The sequence below is a fragment of the Eschrichtius robustus genome, chromosome 18, assembly GCF_028021215.1.
Source record: "Eschrichtius robustus isolate mEscRob2 chromosome 18, mEscRob2.pri, whole genome shotgun sequence".
Lineage (NCBI taxonomy): Eukaryota > Metazoa > Chordata > Mammalia > Artiodactyla > Eschrichtiidae > Eschrichtius > Eschrichtius robustus.
The window spans coordinates 48,541,938-48,566,214 of NC_090841.1; the positions used below are offsets into that span (position 1 = coordinate 48,541,938).

At 36.3% G+C, this 24,277-nt stretch overlaps 1 protein-coding gene across 4 annotated transcripts in view; it reads left to right on the forward strand.

The window, feature by feature from the left end:
- Positions 1-23,322, forward strand: part of PIBF1 (progesterone immunomodulatory binding factor 1) — a 209,289-nt gene extending 185,967 nt beyond the window's left edge. For all 4 annotated transcript variants that reach the window (XM_068526551.1, XM_068526554.1, XM_068526553.1 and 1 more), the window contains 2 exons: positions 11,639-11,812; positions 23,179-23,322. In XM_068526551.1, coding sequence (XP_068382652.1) covers positions 11,639-11,812; positions 23,179-23,229 — 225 coding nt within the window. In that variant the 3' untranslated portion in view covers positions 23,230-23,322. The remainder of the gene's footprint in view (positions 1-11,638; positions 11,813-23,178) is intronic.
- The last annotated feature ends 955 nt before the right edge of the window (positions 23,323-24,277 follow it).

Sequence of the window (24,277 nt, forward strand, 5' to 3'; positions counted from 1 at the left end):
TGGAATTACCCTTATGTTCCTTACATCACCTATATTTTGAAATACTGTGGGAAAAGCCAGCAGTCAGACAGGCAAGATGGCTCTGCTACTTAATAGCTATGGATTCTTTTTTTTTTTTTTAAGACAATTTTTTAGAGCAGGTTAAAGTTCACAGCAAAATTGAGAGGAAGGTACAGAGATTTCCCATATGCCCCCTGCCCCCCCACCCCCCAGATGCACAGCCTCCCCAGAGGGTGGACATTCGGTACGAATGATGAACCTACGCCAACATGTCATAATCACTTAAAGCCCACAGTTTAATAGCTATGCATTCTTGAGACAATAATTTAGCCCCTCTAAACTCAGTTTTCTCATGTATAAATAAAGGTAATATCTACTTTACAGGGTTATATGAGAATTAAACAATGTAGTACATTCCTGGCATGTGACAGTAACTCAGTAAATGTAGGACCCTTCCCTCTTTTCCTTCCTTTTCAAGAGTCAGTTCAAATGTTATCTATTCTTTGAAGCCCTTCATAACTCAATAAAGAAAAATTTATCTTTTTTTTACTTCTTTCCCATAACTTTAAAAATACTTGTATTAATATTCCTATCACTGTATATCACAATTACGCATCTGTCTTGCCAATAGAGTGCCTAGTTTTCCTTTGTGTATTAGCCTTTAGCACAGTATTTGGTAAGTATTCAATTGAATGTTTGTTAAACTAACTGTGATCTTTTCCAGTCTTCAATGATAATTGCACTAGAAGCTGTCAAATGGAAAGCATTAGAAACCAGCCTTTAATATATTCACATTCTCTCTCCTCAAAAGTAAATATTTGGGGCTTCCCTGGTGGCGCAGTGGTTGAGAGTCTGCCTGCCAATGCAGGGGACACGGGTTCGAGCCCTGGTCTGGGAAGATCCCACGTGCCGCGGAGCAACTGGTCCCGTGAGCCACAACTACTGAGCCTGCGCGTCTGGAGCCTGTGCTCCACAACAAGAGAGGCCGCGATAATGAGAGGCCCGTGCACCGCGATGAAGAGTGGCCCCCGCTCGCCGCAACTAGAGAAAGCCCTCGTACAGAAACGAAGACCCAACACAGCCAAAAATAAATAAAGAAAAAAAATTTTTTTTTTTAAAAAAAAAGTAAATATTTGTGGAATATAAGAAATCTGTTTCTCACACCTGAGATTCTTCTACCCTTTCACTCACTGCTTCTGCCAATAATCTCTCTCAAGGTCCACAAGCATTTCGGTTAGTATTTAACCATCATTTAACCAACCACTTCTTACTAAGTGCCTAGCGTGTGCAAGGCCTCTCACACTTACCTGGTTGGACTAACTCCCATGGTTCCAGATAACTTGCCTTTTATTGCAGTGAATGTCACTTAACAAAAAGAAAACAAACCCTGCAGTTAGCCAGGTTTCTGAAAAGTGAAGTCACAGTATAATTATCATTCTTTTATGGTATGTTTATGTTCCAGGACTCTAACGCCTGTGTTCTTTGTGATTTCTCGGAAAGTTTCAGGGACATTTCAGCATCACAAGTGCCCGTTAGGCAATCCACTTCATAAAGGGTTCAAACAAATTACATATTTCTATATGTGTGTCATTCTTTTTGGTTCATACTTAACTATTTTGAAATTTTCTTCAGAATACCTTTTTACACGATTTTCTTATACACATATGTACTTAAATTTTACAGTCAGAACAGTCAGTATGACTAAAAAAAACAAAAAGTGTGTGGGTAAGTTAATTTTTCTTTAAATGAAGATGTAATTATTTCTCAGATTCATACATTTCTCATCGTAGTGGTGCTGTTCAAGTTCAAATTTGTTTTTGATTTCCTAGATGTAAATGTGTATTTTAAAGACAGTTATTATAGTGGAAACCTAAAACACATACTGTATAAGTCATATTTTCCCTATAAAGTTTTAGAATGTTTATTTTTTCCATATAAGGGTATGTGAATTTAGGTCTGAGGAAATTCAGGGAGTAAATAAAGTATTGCAAAAAATACTCATTTGTGAATGTTGAATTTAAATATACTTTAAGTATGACAAAACTAAACCTACTGTATAAAAGTAATATCTTGAGTTTTTATAACTTCTTCCTACCAAAATGTTTTAAAATTTTTCAGCCCAATTATGTTATACTAAAGTGTCCCAAGAGCTCTGCGATGGTCTTATACCCATTTGACAGACGCAGCAACTGAATGTTCCCTCTCCTCAATTTTGAATTGCGTAAAAGACACAAATTGTTTTTAGATTGTACTCTGTGGACCTCTATGTTTATGTGGACTTATACAAAACTTAGTAGAACTAGGTCAGATTATTTTGATTTTATAAGTATTTTGGCTTCATTTTTAATCTTTTCATCATCAGCTTTAAAATTACAAGTATCTCTGTTGTGTCCTGCAAGTAAAATTCCGTCTTGTGTGAAACATTCTATCTCATCATAAAAATACTTTATCTGTGTATATATGCTCTTTTAACTTTTTTCACATCACACTTTCACATCTATTATGTATCATATAGACCTGTCATTTTCTAGTTATTGTTTTTGCTTTTTTTTTTAAAGAATGAAATGTGTATTTTCCCCACTACATTTTAGAAGTTTGGTATGTTTTCTTTTAAATAGTAAGTACACTTCTCTGACCTTTTTATATCAGTAAGGAACAAGTAAGTGACCTCTTGCTATCATTTCTAACCCTGTGTTTTTATGACTTCTAGAATAGCAGCAGTTTATAACAAACCAAACAATTCTAGGGTATAAGGAAACACACAAAACAAACTGCAAAGCTATTAAAATAAGTCTCTGGAAATATGTTGGCCAGGAGAGATTATTAACAATGAAATGAAATGATTATGGTCTTATTTGGCAGTATTTTAATTTAAACTTAACAAATCTATATCCCATATGAAGGAGCTGACACTGAGGGAAGGCAGGGAATACAACACGGAGAAGGTACGGGCACTGGAGTGACTCACGCTCTGGATATCAGTGCTCAAAATGGAGGCTAGAGTCTGGAGTCTGAAATTGTTGACGGAAATCAACAAGAACATGCGTCAAAAACTATCAGATTATACTGAAGTAGTAAAGGCCAGAAACCACACAGCAACTAGATGAATACTGGTATAGAAGGGAAAGCCAGGCACCAAGAGGACATGAATACCAGAAGGCAAAGCAGTTAGAAGTCCAAGGTACTATTCAGTAATCAGATGAGTGAAAGGGTCTGCACAAACCAATCAGAACAGAATCAAGGTGCCCACACTTCTGTTTTAAGTCAACAGTCGCAGTAGATTTCAGTTCAGAGGGGCCTACTTCAGTGTGTTAATGCTAGCTTCCTCTACCTGCCTCGCTGTTGAGGATGACCTTAAGATTATATCCAAATTTAGGAAAGAATGTTGTAGGTGATTAGTTACGTCCCCTAGGCTATGACAGCACAGTTGTGTCTCATTCACCAAACACTTGAGCTCTCACTAAGCTTTCAGTGGTAGATAGGGTATGACTCCAAAAATGTTTGTCATCTGCAATGCATTAGAATAAGGAGTAGATAAGCCTTATTTCCCTCTGCTCTGGCCCAGACTCCTTTCTTTATTCTGTCCTAGGCCCAAAACTTTGAATACTAGGAGATAATCAGAGGAAAATAATCAAGATGATAAAAGAATTCTTTTCAGTCATAAGAGAGATTAATGGATTGGGGGTGTTTAGAGAAGAAAAGACTCAGAGAGATACAAGAAATTCAAAGTAGGCAGAAATAGACTTGCGGTACATCTCTCCAAAGGCTGAAATTAAAACCTAAGGGTAGACATAATAAGGAGACATGTTTTGTTTGCTTTGTTCAGGTGTTATTGTTGTTGTTCTGCTTTGTTTTGTATAGAGGTTAAATAACTTGAAGGTCCCTTCCAAACCTGAAATTGCGGCTATCAAAGGCCTTGACAGAAGGCATCCGCATTATTGTGTACATAACGTCTAAATAATGACAGCTTTGAACCCATTTGAATCCTGATTTCATTTCTTAATAGCTAATGAATCTGGCTTTTTTTTTTTTTTTTTTTTAATTTTTGGCCGCATTGCGTCTTCATTGCTGCACGCGGGCTTTCTCTAGTTGCGGCGAGCGGAGGCTGCTCTTCGTTGCGGTGCACGGGCTTCTCATTGCGGTGGCTTCTCTTGTTGCGGAGCACAGGCTCTAGGTGTGCGGGCTTCGGTAGTTGTGGCACGCGGGCTCAGTAGTTGTGGCGCACAGACTTAGTTGCTCCACAGCATGTGGGATCATCCTGGACCAGGGCTCAAACCCGTGTCCCCTGCATTGGCAGGCGGATTCTTAACCACTGTGCCTCCAGGGAAGTCCTTGGCTGTATTTCTTAAAATCTTCTAAACCTCAGTTTCCTTATCTTGAAAATTGAAGTAATATCTACCTCTTGGTATTTGGGAGAGGATTAAATTTTTATGTAAAATACTTAGTGCAAAGCCTGGCACATAGTAAATACTACATGAATGTTAATTTGCCATACAAAATCTGTTTTGTGTATTTTTTAGAGTATAGTGCCATTGTCATTCAAGGATATTTTTACTTCTTCAAAAATCATACATTGAACTATGTTAAAAATTTGCTTTGATAATATTAATAATTTAAAATTCTCATTGAGCACTTAGAGTATTGATAGATGACTTTGAAATAATTTACATTTTCTTTTAAGCTATAGTGTTAGATATGATAATGATATTGTGGGGGTTTTTTTTTTTAATCTTTATCTGTTAAAAATCTCTACTGAAGTATTTACAAGTGAAATGATCTGAGGTCTGAAATCTGCTCTAAAATATTTCAAAATAACTAGAAAGGAAGTAGATAAAACAATGTTGACAGAACATTATGGCAGTTCCTCAGATGATTAAACATAGAGTTACCATATGGCCTAGCAATTCCACAACTAGGTTTATACTCAAGAGAAATGAAAACATGTCTACACAAAAACTTGTACATGAATGTTAGATGTTAGCAGCATTATTCACAACAACCCAAATGTTCACCAGCTGATGAATGGATAAACAAAACATGGTATAGCCATACAATGGAATATTACTTAGTCATAAAAAGAAATGAAGTACTGATAGATTTACAACATAGATGAACCTTGAAAACACTATGCTAGGTAAAAGAAGCTGGTCACAAAAGACCACATATTATATGATTCCATTCATTTGAAATGTCTAGAACAGAGGAATCCACAGAAACAGAAAGTCGATTAGTGGTTGCTTAGGGTTGGGAAGTTGAGGCCCAGATGGGATAGAGGAGTGATTCCTCGAGGACTCGGGGTTTCTTTTTGAGGTGATTAAAAAGAGTTTTAAAATTGTATACTTTAAATGGATGACAATGTGGTATGTGAATTGTATCTCAATAAAGCTGTTTAAAAAAAATGATACTGACAAAATGTTGATAATGATTAAAGTTGGGCAATAGAAACTGGGGGCTCACTATGCCATGCTCTCTTCTCTTTGGATCTTTGAAAATTTCCATAATAAAATATTGTTTAAATACTCTTTTAGATGAAGTTTAAACCTCCAAAATATGGATGTACTTGGTTTAAAACAAGGTTGGTTTCCACCTTGCATTAGCTCAGGTAGGAAAGATGCACAGAATTCTGACTTGACTGCCAGATACATTGTTATTCCTCTGGAAAAGCACTTACATTTAACCTCCAGTGGAGCACATAGTTTGCATTATACTTGTCAGAGCTATTTTCATCAAGAAATGCCATCTATGTGTCCCCTTGCCAACATCTTTGCAGAGTTTACAACTTTCAGCAATTTATTGGCATCAACTATGCAATACTCTTAAGCAGCTGCTCTGCAGTTGAGCTGTTTTAATATGCCACCCTCTATGCAAATAGTTTATATTAAATGGCCAAGATATGTGCCTTCGGATTCAAGAGAGCAATTTATCTCTTTTATAGAGATTGTATAGTAACAGTCATCATCTTCATCATCATCATCATCTGGAAGTTTCATAAGAATGTCCTTAACTCTTCCATTTTGAAGAGTACTGTGCTGCAATGTGGTTTTTATTGTTTTGTTTTATTTTTGTTTTAAGTTTCAATTGTGTAATCAGATGCGGTTCTACATTTGTTCGTTTCAATGAATTTCCTTCATTCTTGAAGTTACTGTAATTGTCTTATGTATTTGATATACTAGAATTATAAGATATATACTATTAGGTTTTTGAAAATCACTATAAAAGCATATCAGAATTAATGAATATTATTATAAATCAGACTGTTATAGAAGAGTGTTTAAAGGTCTCAAGTGGTAAAAGGAAAGAATTTGAGGCATGGCACTTTTGCTGTATTTGAATTTTATAATGAACAAGTAATGCTTCTATAATTTTAAAAAGCAGGAATTAAAAAAAAATATTTTGACAAATGGCTTTCTAAATTAATGGAACATTTGCCAGGAATAGACTAGGACTGCCAAAACAAAGGGGCCACATATTAGGACACTCCACATTTTGTCATTTTGGACAAGAGAGCCTACTTTCCACCTGAGGACCCTGGAGTGGAGCCTGCTTGACAGATTTTCTTATCCACATATCCAGAGATTGTACTCAACTGTCTCATTCAGAGGAATGGCCCATGGTAGCAGAAAGAAAACATTTAATCTGTTCCTTCATTCATAAACTGGAACATACAACCAAAGACCGTCAGAAACTGGAAGAAAATTAATAGCACAAAAGGGAAAAATCACAATAAACAGAGAAACTGACTCCCTTCTCCAAAGAAAACAAAAATTTCTGTAACAGAAAAGAACTTACAAAGTATTGTAATTAGTTTCTTCAGAAAGATTTGAGGAAGTAGTATATACAGAAAATAAGCAGTATAGAGAAAAAGTTTCTGGTGTTTTCAAAAATTGCTAAAATCAAATCATGAAGTTATTATAAGTAAGTAAAAATGCCAGTAGAAGGATGTCAGGAAAAGCCAATGAACTCTCCTAAAGCTTAGAAAAAGGTAAGAAGACAGAAATTAACAGGGAAAAGCTAAACAATATCAACAATTCCAGAGAGAAATAAAATACCTGCAAAGAAATAAAGATCAGCTTGGCCTCATAGTTCCCAGAAATTTGACTTTAGAAGATAGAGATGTAACACCATCAAAGTTCTGAAGGGAAGCACAGTACTTTACCACAGTACCCTCTCTCATGAAATTACTAGATTGTTTGCCATCAAACGACAAAAAGAGAGCGATGCAAGAAATAATGGAACATGCCAAGATGTGCAATAAAAAGAAATTTCAGAATAACAACTGTGCAGCAGTCTTAAAAGAAGTCAGTACAAAACTGATCCCAGCAAACAGTATGATTTAGAAGCTAGATAATCTTAGGTAATATGGAAAAAGACATATACTAGTTCCATCAGTGAGGGAAAAAAAGGCAAGAACTCTTAAGAAGAAGGGGGGAAAAATCTCTATGAGAAAGTCAAGGCCCAAGTAGGAATCTAAGTAAATGGCATGATTTTGAGCGATAGATGCAATGTAAGAAAAAGAATCCAGTTGAACTTGATACCTGAAACATTTTCCTTTGAACATCACAGGTTCCTTTTCTGTGGACCTAATCACACTCTCTGTTCTGCAGTGAACAGTATTTATAAATCATTAAACAGTAGTACAAATAACCCTGCTGACCAATCACAGAAGGACAGTTAGAGAACAGAGAAAAACAGAACCAAAAGCTAGAGAAATGACATGTGAAAGTCAAGTCCAAACAATAAGAGCAGACTCTTAATAGGAGGTGGAGCCAGCAGTCAGGAGGCAGACAAGAGAACATGGTAAGGACCAAGCCAGATTTCAAGATGACTTAATCCTAACAAAGGATCCCATTTTGTAGTGACAAGTTTTTCTAGTTCTTGTATGTTATGTTGGTTTATTTTTGTTTCCTTTGTCAATTTGCAAATTGGGATTTTGTGAATCACAAACATTTCATTGTAATAGTAACATCAACTAGGGAAGGACCATTTATGCCAAAAATGTAGGTAAAAGAAATATTAAAATATTTTCATGGTAAGGAAGATTCAGTATCATAAAAGCCAGTTCTAAGTTGTTGTTTTTTTAATTCAACATAAACCCACCCCTATCCCTAAGAACATAGCCCAAAAAACCCCTCAATCATTAAACGTTAAAACAGTGTGACATGGGTGCATGAATAGACAATTGGAATAGAGTTTAAAAGTCCAGAAATAAATCATATACTTATGAAAATTCAGTATATGATAAAGATAACATCTCAAATCAGAGGAAAAAATTGTCTGTTTACTACATGATGTTGTTATTACAGAATAGCCAAGGGGGGAAAAATGCTGAATCCACACCTTTCACCATAAGCCAGGATAAACTTCAAACAGATCAAAGATCTAAATGTTTGAAAAAGAAAAGAAAAAGAAACCATAAAGTAACTTGAGGAAAATGGAAGAAGAAAACATGGGAAGACCATAAAATTAAGGACTATTCAGCTACATCACAACCAGAAAGTTTTGCATAGGAAAAAAACAAAACAAAATAAAAAGCATAAACAAAGTCAAATAAAAGATTAAAAGGGAAGAAAAACTGCCATTCATATTACAGACAAGAGCTAATGTCTCTAACATGTAAAGAGCGCCTTGAAATGTAAAAGAAAACGACCAGTCACCCAGTAGAAAAATGAGCCAAGGATATCAACAAAAAAGGAAACACCCTTAAACAACTGAAAAGCTGCCCACCCTTACAGTAGGAGAAATGCAAATTAAACATACCCAAACACTTATCAGACTGGCAAAAATCCAAAAAGGTAACACAGACATACATTTTATCAATTAGGAAACTGAAGCTCATTCAATCAGAGTAGATTGCTTAAGTTTACACAGTTAATAACAGAGTCAGTAATAGATGTGTCTTTGACTTCTAACCTCATGCTAAAATATCTCCACTACCTATGCTTGGCTTTCTGTGTGCTCAGTCTGTGGTGGTTATCATGGATACTATTTGATGTTAAAGTGGAATTTTCTTTGTTCAAATTTACAATTGATAGAAAAGAGATCATCTATATGATCAAACATAATAAAACTGAACAGAATTGTTCTGCATGTTATTTTGGTGTCCATTGTAGCTGTGTATCATCCTAATAGGAATTTTACAGAATTCTGTTGCTTTTTCAGTGTTCTTTACTTAGATTTCAAAAACCGTGCTAACACTGTATAATACTATCAGATGAACAAAAGTGGTACTGTGACAGCACCCTAAGTTGGGGTGATCCTAGTCTAAATAAAGCAAAAAGCTGTGAATTTCCCTTCTGTCTCCTGACCAGCATCAGGGGTGATCTGTTTCCCGTAACTGTTCCTATACGAGCAGCAGGTGAAGCCAAAAAGCAACAAAACTATGGCCTCCTCTTGGGCACTTAGGAGTCAAAGCCCTCTGCCTGGTACCCCACCAACTCCTTCCTTTTCTCCCTCCTCATCCTTGCTCTCCCTCCCTTCCCTTCTGCCAGGAGGTATGATCCCCTTGACCTTATTTATCTGTAATAGAGTGGTAGGTTGTGTTAGAGGAAATTTTTTCCTGTTATTTTATTTTCTCTCCATGCCAAGGCACAAAAGTTACGGCTAGTAAAAAGAGGTTCTTTCAGATAAAAAGTGTTTTTTTGATAGGCTGAGAGACCGTCATCTCCCCTCTCCCCTCTACTTATCGTGTGGTAAGTAGAACAGGAGCTGAAATCTACCGTAACACAAGACATGTTTAACATTAAATCAGTAGTATATACGTCACTGAAGGGAAGCATGTAAATGAAGTAACAATCTCAAAAGCAATGAGTCCACAAAAGGGTCAAATAAAAGTATATCAGATTGGCAGTTTCTGAAGGTAGACACATCCTCATGTGCATTGGCCAAGCCAGCCTCAGTCCTGCAGAAATGAGAAAGTGGATTCTGGCACCGTTTCTTCCAGCTCCTCTCTTGGCCCTGAGGTTTATTAAGACTCTGTGGCTTAAACTCAACAGCTCTGTTTTAAAATACCCACTCAAGCTAGATGGTTCTAAATAGAACTAATGACAGCCAGAAAAAAAAAGGCCTGTAGGAACTTGCTCTGACACAGAGCTGATGTCTATAAACAGATTAGTAGAAGGGAGCAGAACATCTTTCTGTCGCCCTAACTTTTGTGTCTTGGCATGAAGATGCAATAAAATAATAGGAAAAAATTACCACCAACACAGCCTACCACTGTTGTACAGATAATAAGGTAAAGGAGAGTTCAGTCCGCCCTCTCTCCATAGTCTTGTGTTTGATTGAATCAATTTAGTAATTAAGCATAAATATCCACTAGTTAGTGTTTGGTGCTAAAGGTTTGACTATGGGGGAAAATAAAAGACAAAAAAGACTGGAAGAGGGAATGAGTGGAAATTTTGATCCGAGTTCTTCAAGAAGTTCAGCATAATGAATTCTTAATTCAAACAATGACTGATAAAGCTAACTCAGGTTTTCATTTGTAAAAGAAGAGGGAATAATATGTTTTGTTTTGTTTTGTTTTTACTGAAGTATAGTTGATTTACAATGTTTCAGGTGTATAGCAAAGTGATTCAGTTTTATATATATATATTCTTTTTCAGACTCTCTTCCCTTATAGTTTATTACAAGATATTGAAGGCAGTTCCCTGTGGTATACAGTCGATCCTTGTTGTTAATCTATTTTATATATAGTAGTCTGTATCTGTTAATCCCAAATTCCCAATTTATCCCTCCCCGCCTCCTTTCCCTTTTGGTAACCTTAAGTTTGTTTTCTATGTCTGTGATCTGGGAATAACATGGTTAAAGAAATCCTGAAGCTATATTAAACTTATGTTTGAACTGCTGATTAATAGGCAAGAAAAAAATTTTTGGACTCTTTTTCCCTTGCATCTTCATGTAAGACTTCAAAAGGAAATGGAATAGTTTAAGAGGTAGAAGAGAAGAAGTTAAGTGCCTAAATAATCTGCTTATCAAGCATGTGTAGAGAAACTACGGGGGAAAGTAGCCATGCCCCTGGTTCCCAAATTTGTTAGAATCATCTGGGGATCTTTAAAAAATTTCAGAGCCAAGGCCACACCCCAGCCCAATTATCTCACAGTCTCTGGGGGTGGGACACAGGCATCAGTTGTTTTTGAAGCTCCACAGGTGAATTACAATGTGCAGAAAAATTTGGGAACCACTAGGCTACAGAATAATACTTTTTTTAATTAAAGTATAGTTGACAATACCGTGTTAGTTTCAAGTGTACAGCAAAGTAACTCATTTATACATATGTTTTTTCAGATTATTTTCCAAGATATTGAACATATTTCTTTATGCTGTTCAGTAAATCCTTGTTGCTTATCTCTTTTATGTATAATAGTATGTGTCTGTTAAACCCATGCTCCTAATTTATCCCTACCCCCTTTCCCCTTTGGAATGATATATTTATCATTTAACGGTATTAATGACTATGAGATTCATGTGCATAATTATTGAATATTAATATGTTGTTTTTTCACACCTTTCCTCGTTTATATAATGTAGTAATTGCTTCAAATGTTTTTTCTACTTCAAGAATAAAAATAAATATTTTAGCATCAACATTATGAGTCTGCTTGTTAAAATCATACTTGCCATCTTATCTTTTCATACACAACAGGAATTGGCAGCAATGAAACAGATTATCATTAATATGCGTAGTAAGCGTTCTGAGGACAACTTACTTTTTACTAAAACGGAATCCAAAAATGTGACAGAAAATCAGAAATCAAAGACTTTGAATGTGCCTAGAGAACATGAAGACAATGTATTTATACCCAAACCAACACTCTTTGTAAGTACAATAAAAATTAACTTAGAATGTTAGTGTCTCTTATTTTCGCTAAATAGATTTTACTTAAATTTCTTTCCTCTCATAGTGGTTTCAAACTAACTTTAAAATGTCTGTATGTATCCTTTTTCTGAATGTATATGTTGCCTATCTTAACAGTTGGTAGTTGGGGTTTATATTTCCAGTTAACATATCGGACTTGCCCAGGAATTAGCGTTACTCTAGCACTGTCCTCCGCCAGTCTCCAGGGACGACTTATAAATGAATCAGAAAGACAGTCTTGATTTGACTGGTTTACAGCACGATCTCTCAGTTTTCAGTAGGATGTAGCTGAGGTCATACCTCGTTTGAAAATTTTTCTCTTGTATATAAAAGAAAGTTTACTGTAGAAAAAAAAGAGAAAAATACAGATAAGCATAAAGAAGTTTGTTTGTTTGTTGTTGTTTTGGCCATGCCGCGTGGCTTGCAGGCTCTTAGTCCCAGCCCAGGGGTTGCACCCTGGGCCCTCGGCAGTGAAAATGCCAACCAGAATTCCCTGTTTTTGTCATTTTAAAATTTACATAAGAATCAAAGGGATGCAAAATATCACCCGCCCCCTCTTATTTGTAAAATAATATATTTTGCTCTGAGTTTTCTTATAAAGTATAAAACCAATCGTATTAACATAAACTGAAAAACTGAAATGCATTATTAGGTAAAAATGTATGTGCCCGGAAATGAGTCGAAGAACAAGAAATTAGAAAAATTTGGATTAAAATAGAAAATAAATTAGGAAATATTGAAAATGATGTTTTAACAAGTAATAAGAATTAAAAGGCAACAGAATCGAAATAGGAGTAACCTTATTAAATAGTGCCCTTTACTTCAACATGGTTTCCCCTCCATACCTTAATTTCTCGGAAGGAACATTTCTACCATCTGAACATATAGAGACTCAAAACCAGAAAGATTTTCTGTACGATATTCTGATTCAGTGAGTCCCCAGAATCTTAATTTTTTTTTAACTCCCTAGATGATTATAATAATCGGTCAAGTATGGGAACTTCTGATCTAAGCTATTTCATTATACATTCAGAACATGCTACTCAAGATCGATGAGATGTGAGAGCTTGCTTGGTGATTACATAGTTCAACCTCCTTTTTTTAAAAAAATGACAGAGTTACAATCTAAATGAAATAAGGGATAATTATCATAAGGCTCCTTGTGGCAATAAAGACGGAGCTAACAGGATGGAGAACACAGGAAATCTAGATTGACCAGCCTGGGTACAAGGCAGCTCTGTGGATTTCCACAGCTGAGTACATAGATCTTTTCCTCTAGTGGTACTTCAGCTTCCCCATGTTTCTCTCCTGTTGTCTGCTTACTCATGGTTTCCACCTCCTCATCAACGTGCTCACAGCCCCTTGTCTTGAGACGTATTTCTATGCATCCTTTCCCTAATCTCCTCTCTTATAACCTAGTTCTCCCTGTATTTTCCAAAAGCAAGTTTAACTGGCCCAGCTCCTCCTTGTTGGCAGATACCCCTGGTGGCAAGACTAGTTAAGGTTACTAGCCAGCCTACTGAATGGCTGCCCTTACCTGTGACCAGGGGTCACGTGGTACCAAAGAAAGTTGCCTAGGGCTATTTATTCAGAAGGGCCATGGCTAGGCAAGTTTCCCTCAGAAAGTCGGCTAAGATTGTGACAGACAGTATGATGTATCTATTATTATATTATAATCTACAAGAAGAGAGCAGACCGAATACATAGATGCTAATGGAAAACGTTGGATTGGTGGAAAACCGCAAGATACAGCCACATACTTAAAGCCTATCACACTCCCTGATCTGCTTTTCTGACCCTTCTCTGTTCCAAGCAATGAACTATTCCTTCTGACCCTGACCTCCTACATTTCTGACTTTAGCTTGGTAACCTGATTCTGATATACTGAAATCCTAACTGTCACCAGTACATAAGTAACAGATTTCTCCAATATCTCGAGATAAGGTTCTGCAATGAAAAGAAAATGAAGAAGATTTGAAATATGAAGTATTAATTGGGTAGTTTTTATTTCCTTCTTTATGATTATCTGTATTTTCTTTTTTTTTTTTTCTGTAATGAACTATCTTTTGTATACAAGAGAAAATTTTTCAAAAAAGGTATGATCTCAGCTACATCCTAATGAAAACTCAGATATAGTGCTGTAAACCAGTCAAATCAAGACTATGTGCTAATACTGCAGAATTAGGAATGGGAACCGACTAGGTCACCTGGGGCGAGTCATTTAAATGCCCTGAATTGGGTCTTATCTATAAAATTAGGAGGGAGATTACATGAAATGAGGGCTGGACTTCTTTTATACTAACATCCATGATTCTCTTAAGGCATGATAATTTTTACGGTTATTATTTTGAGTATTTTCAATTTTCCATAATAGTGCTTTTCTTACGTTTTTCTCTCATCTTGTCAATAAGGAATTTATGGTGCAAATATTTGAAAATAAGATCTAATCATTACATAATCTTATGGTTTTATAGCTAAAATGGAAACATTTCTAATTTACTTCCAGATCTTTTGGCTGATATTATTTGCTGTTGGTATTTTTCCCTGATATTAAATTCAATGACAGAGGGATGGATGGATGGATGCGTGTTTATATGTGCACTGAAAATACGAGGAAAACACACAAAGCCCCTGTTAAATGGGCAGTGGGGTGAAGGTAGAGCTGTGTTACAGAGGAGGAAGGGGAGGCATAAAAGCTTGAGACATTTTTCTTTCCATATTTGTATAATCATATGAACGTTTTGCAGTGTTCATGTGATATTTACATAAGAAGACAACCCCAAAAGGTGTATTTTATAGAAAAGCTCTGGCTGTTGAAATCACAGATGTGGGAGGATTGTTTTTCAGGCATTTGATGCACCAACAAAGACTAAATTGAACCACAGAATGTAAGTGATTTGAGGATAGAAGCTGTGTTCCCATTGCCTTACATAGCACATGATCAAAGCAGGTACTCAATAAATATCTGGTAACGTAGCATTAAAAAAAAAAACAACAACAGTTATTTGCCTCCCCAATTTAGTTATCGTCTTAGCCATTAAAACTCTAAACTGTGTGGGGAACTTTAGTGTTGAACTAAATAAACTCCAGGGAGAGTGAAAGCAGCAACTTCCAAGACCATGGTCTTGGAAGGAAATACAAACTACTTTAAAGGAAATATAAACTGCTGTGGAAATTCAAAGAAAGAAGAGATAATGTGATGTTGATGGACTCCAGGAAAAGAAAGTATTTGAGGCTGACCTTGAAGAATGTCTAGGATTTGACAAGGACAATAAGGGTTAAAGGGTGAGAAATTCCAAGGGCAGAGAGTATAATAGTCACAAAACGTTTTCTAATTTGTGTTCCTTTTCATTATTCAAAACTAGGATGTTTAATAATCTAGACTTTATTCCTCTCTTACTACATTCTTATGCCTGACTTCAGTCATTTCGCCACTTAACACTTTTCCTTAGGAAAAAAGGAAAATACAGTGGATAGGATATACCTAGAGTAGTCAAATTCAAAGAGGCAGGAATTAGAATGGTGGTTACCAGGGACCAGGGGGAATGGGGAGTTATTGTCTAATGTGTGAAGAGTTTCAGTTATACAAGATGAAAAGACTTCTGTGGATGGATGGTGGTGATGGTAGCACAGCAATGTGAACATACTCAATGGCACTGAACTGTACGCTTAAAAATGGTTAAGATGGTAAATTTTATGTTATATGTACTTTACCAAAAAATTTTTTTAAAATTTAAATTGATAGGTTATAAAAAGCAGTGTTTCTCATTATTCATAAAGAAAAGTTTGTAACTTTATTAAAGTGCAATTTAGCAGTTATTTGTAATACACTTAATATAATGAATACAATTCATTGGATGTCTTAAGACACAGGGTGCTGCCCTGGGGTAGCATTACCACAGAGCATGTCCTAACTCTGTGCCACCCCACATTTCTCACATTATAACACACATAGAAAAGTATAGCATTTGTATGGCACACCGAGGTAAATGAACTTTGCTGGTAGATTGAAGGGGCTCCAGCCATGTCTAGGAGCTGAGGGAACCAATTGCTCTTCATACCTCTAACGCTTTGTCACATTTGTTTTGAAGCTCTGGTCTCACTTTCTCTTTTCTTCTTTTTTTTTTTTTTTAATATTTATTTATTTATTTGGCTGCATCGTGTCTTAGCTGCGACACGCGGGCTCTTCGTTGCAGCGCCCGGGCTTCTCTCTAGTGGTGGCGCGCGGGCTCCGGAGCACGCAGGCTTAGTTGCCCCACAGCATGTGGGATCTTAGTTCCCCGCCCAGGGATCAAACCCGCATCCCCTACATTGGAAGGCAGATTCTTAACCACTGGACCACCAGGGAAGTCCCTGGTCTCACTTTTTCATGTTGAATCTAGATTTATCTGACCAGAACATGCTCAGACCTCAAGATAGCTAGCTATGTACATTTACATTTTTAAAAATAATTTTTCAATTTCGAGTCTCAGGAATACTAATTGCAGCCTCTTCCCGGTGTAATATAGCTCTAAGCTAAATTAGAAATAAGGAATTTTTTAGTGAGCGTGGAAGTAGAGCCGTGAGGGCTGAATGATCTGGGGCAGTTTCTCTTTTTGTCACTTTGTTGGTAGGAAAGCTGGGTCAGCTCTCTTAGACACACTTTAGTTGGGCCCTGCCTCTGAGGAATCATAAATATTTATTTCCTCAATTCCTAGCTTATATCGTTTTTTTTAAAAAACAAGTAATTATATCTACTAGACATAGTATTTCTTTTCTTTAGAAAAGTGGCACTGGTTGAACACTAACAGATTCTTAATTTCTAGCTCTTTTTCTAGATTCCAGGAATAATCCACCAGGCTTATTATGTCTGCATTTATCAGTCAGCATTCTTTCTCAATATGCTATAATCCCCAAGTTATATATTAATGTTTTAGTTGCCTGCTTATGGATGACACAAAAGTACCCATCTTATCAGTTATTTATCTCCCAAATCACATTAGAACAGTAAATTACTTCTGGTTGGTTTCCAGTTAATCCTGTCATTTGTTTTTATCACAGCCCTCTGAGCTCTTTCCTACATCTGGAATACAATTTACTTCAGGGCCTGTTAACACCACTAATTTGTGCTGTTTCTTTATAAAATTACAAATATAATTAATCTAAACCAGCACATAAAAGTTAAAGCAATGTTCCCAATATAAACACTCACTTTTAAGTAATTCGTATGTCTAATATCATGTCATATGTATATGTGTGTGTGTGTGTGTGTATGAAAAATATATTATGAAAAGGGTTTCATACCATGGAACCTATGAAAGTCTTAAATTTAAAAAAAAAAAAAAAACAGAAGTGTGAAATAGTCAGAAAATAGGGCCCTCCTCAGTTAAAATATTAACTCTGTTAATAACTGCATAGACATGGGACTTCCTTGGTGGTCCAGTGGTTAAGACTCCACGCTCCCAGTGCAGTGCGCATGGGTTCGACCCCTGGTCGGGGAGCTAAGATCCCACATGCCGTACGGCGTGGCCAAAAAAAACTGAATAGGCACAAGAAAATTTGTTACCCAAAGCACCATCTTATGGGTAGAAAGGGTAAATAACTTTGAGATAGTAACATAAAAGAAACACTACCGTTTAAATAGGTAACGAAGTGGAATTACCAAAATAAAAAGCAGTTAACTGTGTATCTGAATTTTTGTGCCCACTTTATTTAACAGTCATCTAACAGGAGATGGCAAATTTTTCCTTAAAGGGCAAGACAGTAAATATTCTAGGCTTTATGAGGCACATACCATCTCTATTGCATATTCTGTTTGGTTTTACCTTTCTTTAAAAATGTTAAATCCATTCTTAGCAGGCAATCCATACAAAAACAGACCATGGATCATAGTTTGCCAATCTGTGATCTATCTTAATGCTAGTTGCTCAGTACTAATCAGGAGTTGGTAAAGGCTTAGAAACTTCCAGTGGCTGGAACTTCGGGCCGTCACTAATGGATAGTACCTTACTGACAAAATATCTAGAAATGAAGAATGTATGTCTCACGAGAATCAGAAATCAACTTTCCAGAATCATTATTATCTCCATGGAATTTGTTTGAATTTTGGTAGTGTTTAGACATAGATATTGATGTAGATGAGAAGTTGACCTATTCTATCCTAATGTAATTGCAGGTAACCTGAGTTTCAGACCGTAATGTGACTGAGAGCAGAACTTTACCAATAGAAAGATTGAACATATCTTGAGTTCATACAACAGAATATGCTATTTTCATATCTTATTGGTTATTTTCATTTCCACTCAATAATTGCAGTGTTACTTAGAATCATAAATACTGCCCACTATGCTCATAAAGGGCAGTGTTACCTGATTAGTTGGAGCCATATTATTACATTACTGGAGTGGCATTTTCTTTCACATTACATAGGGGCAACTCTTGAATATAGACTCTCATGAGGCTTATGTCCAGATTTAAATTGAACTGAGAGGCGTCTGTAATAGTAAACCCAAACAACATTCATTCATTCATTTAAAAAGTTTATTGGGCGTTCCCTGGCAGTCCAGTGGTTAGGACTCGGCACTTTCACTGTGGTGTGCTAGGTTCAATCCCTGGTCGGGGAACTAAGATCCTGCAAGCCACATGGCGTGGCCACCAAAAAAAAAAAGAAAAAATAATGTTTATTGAGCACCTCCTTTGTGCCAAGCACTGTTAGAGGCAGTAAGGGTATAAAACTTCCTGCCTCCATGAAGCTTACATTCTTCTGTGGAGATTAGACTGTAAACCAACAAACAAACCAAGAAATAAATTGTAGAGAAAGTGAAAAAATGACAAATGCTATGGAGAAAAAATAAAACAGGGTGGTCGGTGGGTGAAGAATAAGGAGGGATGGCCTCCCTGAGAAGATGACACTTAAATAAAGACCTGAAAGAAGTAAAACCAAATGCTCAAGGTTTTTGAGCAGCTGAATTTTGCTAGATCTCATCATTATCTTAAAACTGAGGAAATTTTAAGTGACATTATACCCAGGTAAAAATAGATTCCGGTAGAAACTTGCTTTGCTATTAAATATGTAGGAAATGAGGTCCTATTACTCTTTTTGTTTTTTCTATTTTAGAATGTAAAATATCTAATAAAATATGTAACCTTCTTTAACAGCGAAGTCCAGGTAGCTCACATTGGAAACAATACACTTTTTCAGTATTGCTGCTTTTTTTCAAAACATTTTTTTAAAAAGCTCTTGGTTTTTTTTTGTTTGTTTGTTTTTTATTGTGATAAAAAACATAATACAATTTACCATTTTACCCATTTTTAAGTGTACAGTTTAGTATTTTTAGTATTAAGTATATTCATACTGTTGTGAGACAGGTCTTCATAACTTTTTCATCTTGCAAACTGGAACTCTATATCCATCGAGCAACGCCTCCCCTTCTTCCCCCCCTACCTCTGTAGCCCCTGGCAACCCACCACTGTACTTTGAATTTCTATGAAATTGACTGTTTTGGATACCTCATAGGTGGCATCATACCATATTTGTCTTTTTGTGACTGGCTTATTTCACTTAGCATAACATCCTCGAGGTTCTTCCATGCTATATCTCAAAGCATTTTGCAGTACCTCTTATGGAATTGTCTTTTGAGTCTATGGCACATTCTTTTGAAGCTATTCATTTATTCAAGCCTTATTCCAGGCCCAGGGCCCCTGCCCTAGAGTGCCTCAGAGTCTGATCATGGAAACCATGTATCATATAACATGTGTGATAAATACCAAATAGGAAGCAAGTACAAAATACTGTGAGGGTCACGTTTGTATTTTCAGACCTGGACAGCAACAGTGAAAGATGAACTAGAGGAAGGATGGAAAGAAAGAGCCAACAGACTTTGATATCAATTCAGACAGAAATTAAGAAGGTAGCAAAGGTGGTGGTGGAGGAGAAAGACGAGGTAGATGGAGGGATAAATTGGAGGGAGTGAGAAACACCCCTACAGGAGAAGCAAGGAGGTAGAAACCAACAGGTGATAATGAACATGTTAGGCTTAGTAACTATGCAAAGTTATAACCACTCCTAGGTCTCAAGGGGCAAAGAGGAATTAGAGCCTTCGTAGGAAACTTTGGTCTTCTACAGAAGAATTTACTACTACCAAACTATGGCCAGGCAAAGAAGGAGCTGGAGAATAGACATCCCAACTTCTTTCTCCTCTGACCCACAAGCCCACTCTGCAGCTCATTGACTGAACCTAATCAGAAACCGTAAGCCACCACTGACAGCATCCTGAGGCACAGCAGGTGTGAGGGTACCCAGAATATCCAGCACCATTAGTTTTTATTCTCCCCATATTATGTGTGAAGTAACTGAGTGGTCATCAACTTGCCCGAGTTTATAGGTAAATGGCTGGAGCCTGTTTTATTCCAGAGCCTGTACTTTAACCCATTATTCTGTACTGTGCTCCAGTTACAAAAAAAAAAAAAAAAAATCAACAACAAAGGAAGCATGTCATTGAGCACCTACTGCATGCCAGATACTTTTCCTGTGTGCAGAAAATACAACATGAAACAAATGCTATAACTTACTTAAGGATTAGAGTCAGTGTCTAGGAATTATGTTCCACTGCTAGTTCAGTGACTTAAGTAGATTGTTCTGGCTCTCAGATAAAAGCCTGAAGATAAGCTTTTCAGGGCTAGTATGTGGCCCTTTGAAGTCATCAAGAACCTAGGTTTCTTCTGCCTTTCTCTTCAAACCATCCTTGGTGTGTGGCCTGTCCTCAGAATCACAACATAGCTGCTGTAGCCTAAGCCATCACATCTGCATTCCAAGCAGGAAGCAAGAGGAAATGGGGGGAAATACCATCTCCTCTTCTAAAGGCATTTTTCTGTAAGTTCTACCCAACATCTTCTATTTATATCCCATTGGTCAGAATTTAGTCACTTGGCCACACCTAGCAGCAAGGGAGGCTGATAAATGTAGTTTTTCACTGGATGAGCCCATTACTCTCATAATGAAATCAGAGTTCTGTTATTGAAAGGGGGAAAATAGACGTAATCTAGGCAACCACCAGGCTCTGTCATAGGGTCTTACTCATTTTTATATCCGTACAGCCTAACACAAAGACCTGATACATAGTAGGTGTTCAATAAATTACTATAAAACTAATCTCAACTACAAGTAATTTAGTTCATGTAATAGAGTGTCAAGAGATAGGGTTAGAGAAGTAGGCCTGGACCAGATCCTAAAGGGCCCTATCTTCTAAATTAAATGCAGTTTGAACATGACAGTGATAGTGAAGTCCCCCCCGCCCCAAATAACCTAGGAATAAGGAATATACATTAGACCTATGGGACAAGCTGTGAAACTAATTTTAAGTGGCTATGACCAAAAAACTGAAAAGTCAATTTATGAAGACGAAAAGCAGTTAATCCCCAGGACAGAGGTGTACTCGACTGTGGCAAAGCTACTTCACTAACACATCTGAAGAAAGAAGGTACTGGGAGGAGGGGATGGAGGGCGGATGGTCTGCAATGGACCAGACACAGATTGAAGTAGTCAGGAAGGACAGTCTACCATTAAAATGCTTGTACTGTCCTTTATGAGTCTTAAGATTCCCTTTTAATATCAAAAGTTTTATTTACCTTCTACTATACATACATAGTAGTAAAAGAACTTCTAGTATCAGCTGATTGAGAAAATGCAGATATACAAATTCTATGCCTTTTGCTTGATCTGTAGAAGTTACTTTCATATTTTTTTGTCCACGAGCCACAGTTAAGAAAACCAGTTTACATTATGACTTAGTGAAGAGCACAGTTTCTCAAAATGGAACTTAGTGCTCCTCTGGCAGATCAGCTAGCGTTCTGGTTTGTACTTTGGTTTCTTTTGGATTTGGTTAGGCCCTGTCACCTTTGAATTCTCTTGGAAGATAGCACCTGGCTTTTCCCTATGATTTCCTTATTTTACCCTGGAAGCTTCTTTCACCTTTAATACTAAGAACTTTGGACTTTCTATTAAAGAAAAACTACTGAAGTGTTTTAATGCAGATTTGCATTTTAGAAAGATAAGCTTGGAGGGATTGTGGGTGATGAACATAATAGAAGAGAAAGCCAAATCAGAAGTAGGAAATTCTTGCAGGAGTGAAGCCAGAAATGATGAGGGCCCAAGGTAAGCCTTTTGGGGTGAAGATAGAAGCAGAATAAGGAGTTTAAAAGATATTTCTACAAATGTTAGGGACTGTTTAGAATGAACGTAGCAAGTGGGAAAAAAAAGGAGAAATCTAAGATGAAGAGGAATCAAACATTTCTGGTTTAGATGACTGAACAAAATATGGTACCATTCACCAAGACAGAGAATATGGCGGATTGGGGGAGTTCATTTTGACATACTGAATTTTAGTTGCCTTTAGGAATCATGTAAAAGTATTTGTAGCTCAAGTTAGAGCTATGGTTATACAGATGGGGTTGGAGGAAGGAGGTGGAGGATCTACTGGTGTATTTGGTGGTAATTGAAGCTGCCCAAGGGCATGGCTAAGGGCAAGAGGAGCTGATCATTGATGCCACTTCTAATATTTTGTGCATCAGCTATGGCATATGAAAAGATAAAATTGTAACTTATCATACTTATCTATATGCCAATGTATATATATTTAGGAATGTGGTTCTTCATAGTTTTAAGGAGATATAAGTGGGAAAGAAGTAATTGCATATTTGATTTATTATATTATATAAAATAAGAGGTTTTGATTGGCATCAGTATCTTATATAGGGAGTTCTGAGTGCTTTATCACAGTCTACCTTCCCTTCTCTTTTGTTACTACTCTGTATAGCCAGGTTCTTTTACATTGAAATGATTGAGCAGTAAACCCAAGAAGTACTCTGGTAAATACTTAGCAATTCAGAATACCCAAAGCACAATGATTTGGATCTAGAAATTCTTTACTAAATATCTATTGAGTGAATGAGTATCTATATGTAGATAGATAAGACAACTAAAAAGAAGCTGTGCCCTTGATTTTTTTATAATTTTATTTGAAAATAGAATCAATTCATAAAATACTCGCCTCTGTAGAATATATTAAATATAGGATTTAAGCCAGAAAACACAGCTGTGTATTTTTTTTTAATAGACATACCAGGTGGGAGATTATTTCTGACAAAAGACAAAATCTTTGCCCTTAAGTCTCTTTCTGAATTACAAAAAGCAATTATTTACTATAATTTTACATAAAAATCCCCAATGTATATAGGTACTTAGTTCTTTGAATCGTCTCTCTTCTCCTCCTTATAAGCAATTTACTTAATTTTCTTTTCTTCTTCTTCTTTTTGTTTGTTTGTTTTTTTTTTTTTCCTTTTTTTTACAGACCAAAAAAGAAGCACCTGAGTGGTCTAAGACACAAAAAATGAAGACCTAGTGTTTTGGACAGATTTGCTCTATCATTATTTACTCCTGAAGGTCTTTTTCTGATGAACAAAGTTTGTCTTAATCATGTACTTGACATTTTTTAAATAGCTAATTTAAAGTTTATTTTAACTGAATGTTAAATTAACAAATTATCATAATAATCAAACTACATAAAGTGCAAATATTTGGTTTTATCTATTTTGTTACAAAATAAATATTATATACTCTATTATGATTTATATTTTGGAGCTTTCATAATTCTTTAAGGCATTTTAAACATGTGGCTTATAAATATTTTGATTAGTTGTTATATTGGTGAGTATTTTTCCAACTATATAAATTTTGAATTTAAATGTCATAACACAAATACCAAGACACCTTACAATTTTTAAATTAATAATCATCTGTGAAGTCTACTAGGAGGCATTTTATATGCCCAATAATGGTGGTCAGATATCATGTGAGTGGATATGAATTGCTGATTCTTTCTTGGGGCTCTGTTTTTTCTTATATTTCATATTATTATTAACCAATACAGTCTGGTACAAAGTCTGTTATTCCATTGGTCAAGTAAAAATTTGGTGGAAAGTGTGTTGTTACTTTGGTCAAAACAGATGCAGTATGGACCAAATATCTAGTCTGTAAGGAAAAAATCAGTAGCATTTTCTCTTTTTCTTGTCATAAAATATGCTCCATTTATCATTCAAGAGTTACAATTTAAAAGAAAGAAGCGGGGTGGAAGAGAAAGAAAAGAAAAGAAAAAGAAAGAAGTATATTTTCATGTATCAGATTTTCTCAACCACTGTTGACGTAGAGGCTGGACAATTCTTCATTCAGGGCAGGAGTGGGGCAGTTCTTTGCCTTGTGGGATGTTTGTCAGCATCTCTGGCCTCCACCACTAGATGACAGTAGCACCCGCACCCCCAGCCCGAGTTGTGACAGTCAGAACCCTCTCTGTCCCTCAGGGTCACACATCACCCCCGCCTCCTAGTGAAGCACCACTGATGCGCAAATCACTGATTATCCTGGTAGATATGAAAAAGGAATCTATCTAATCA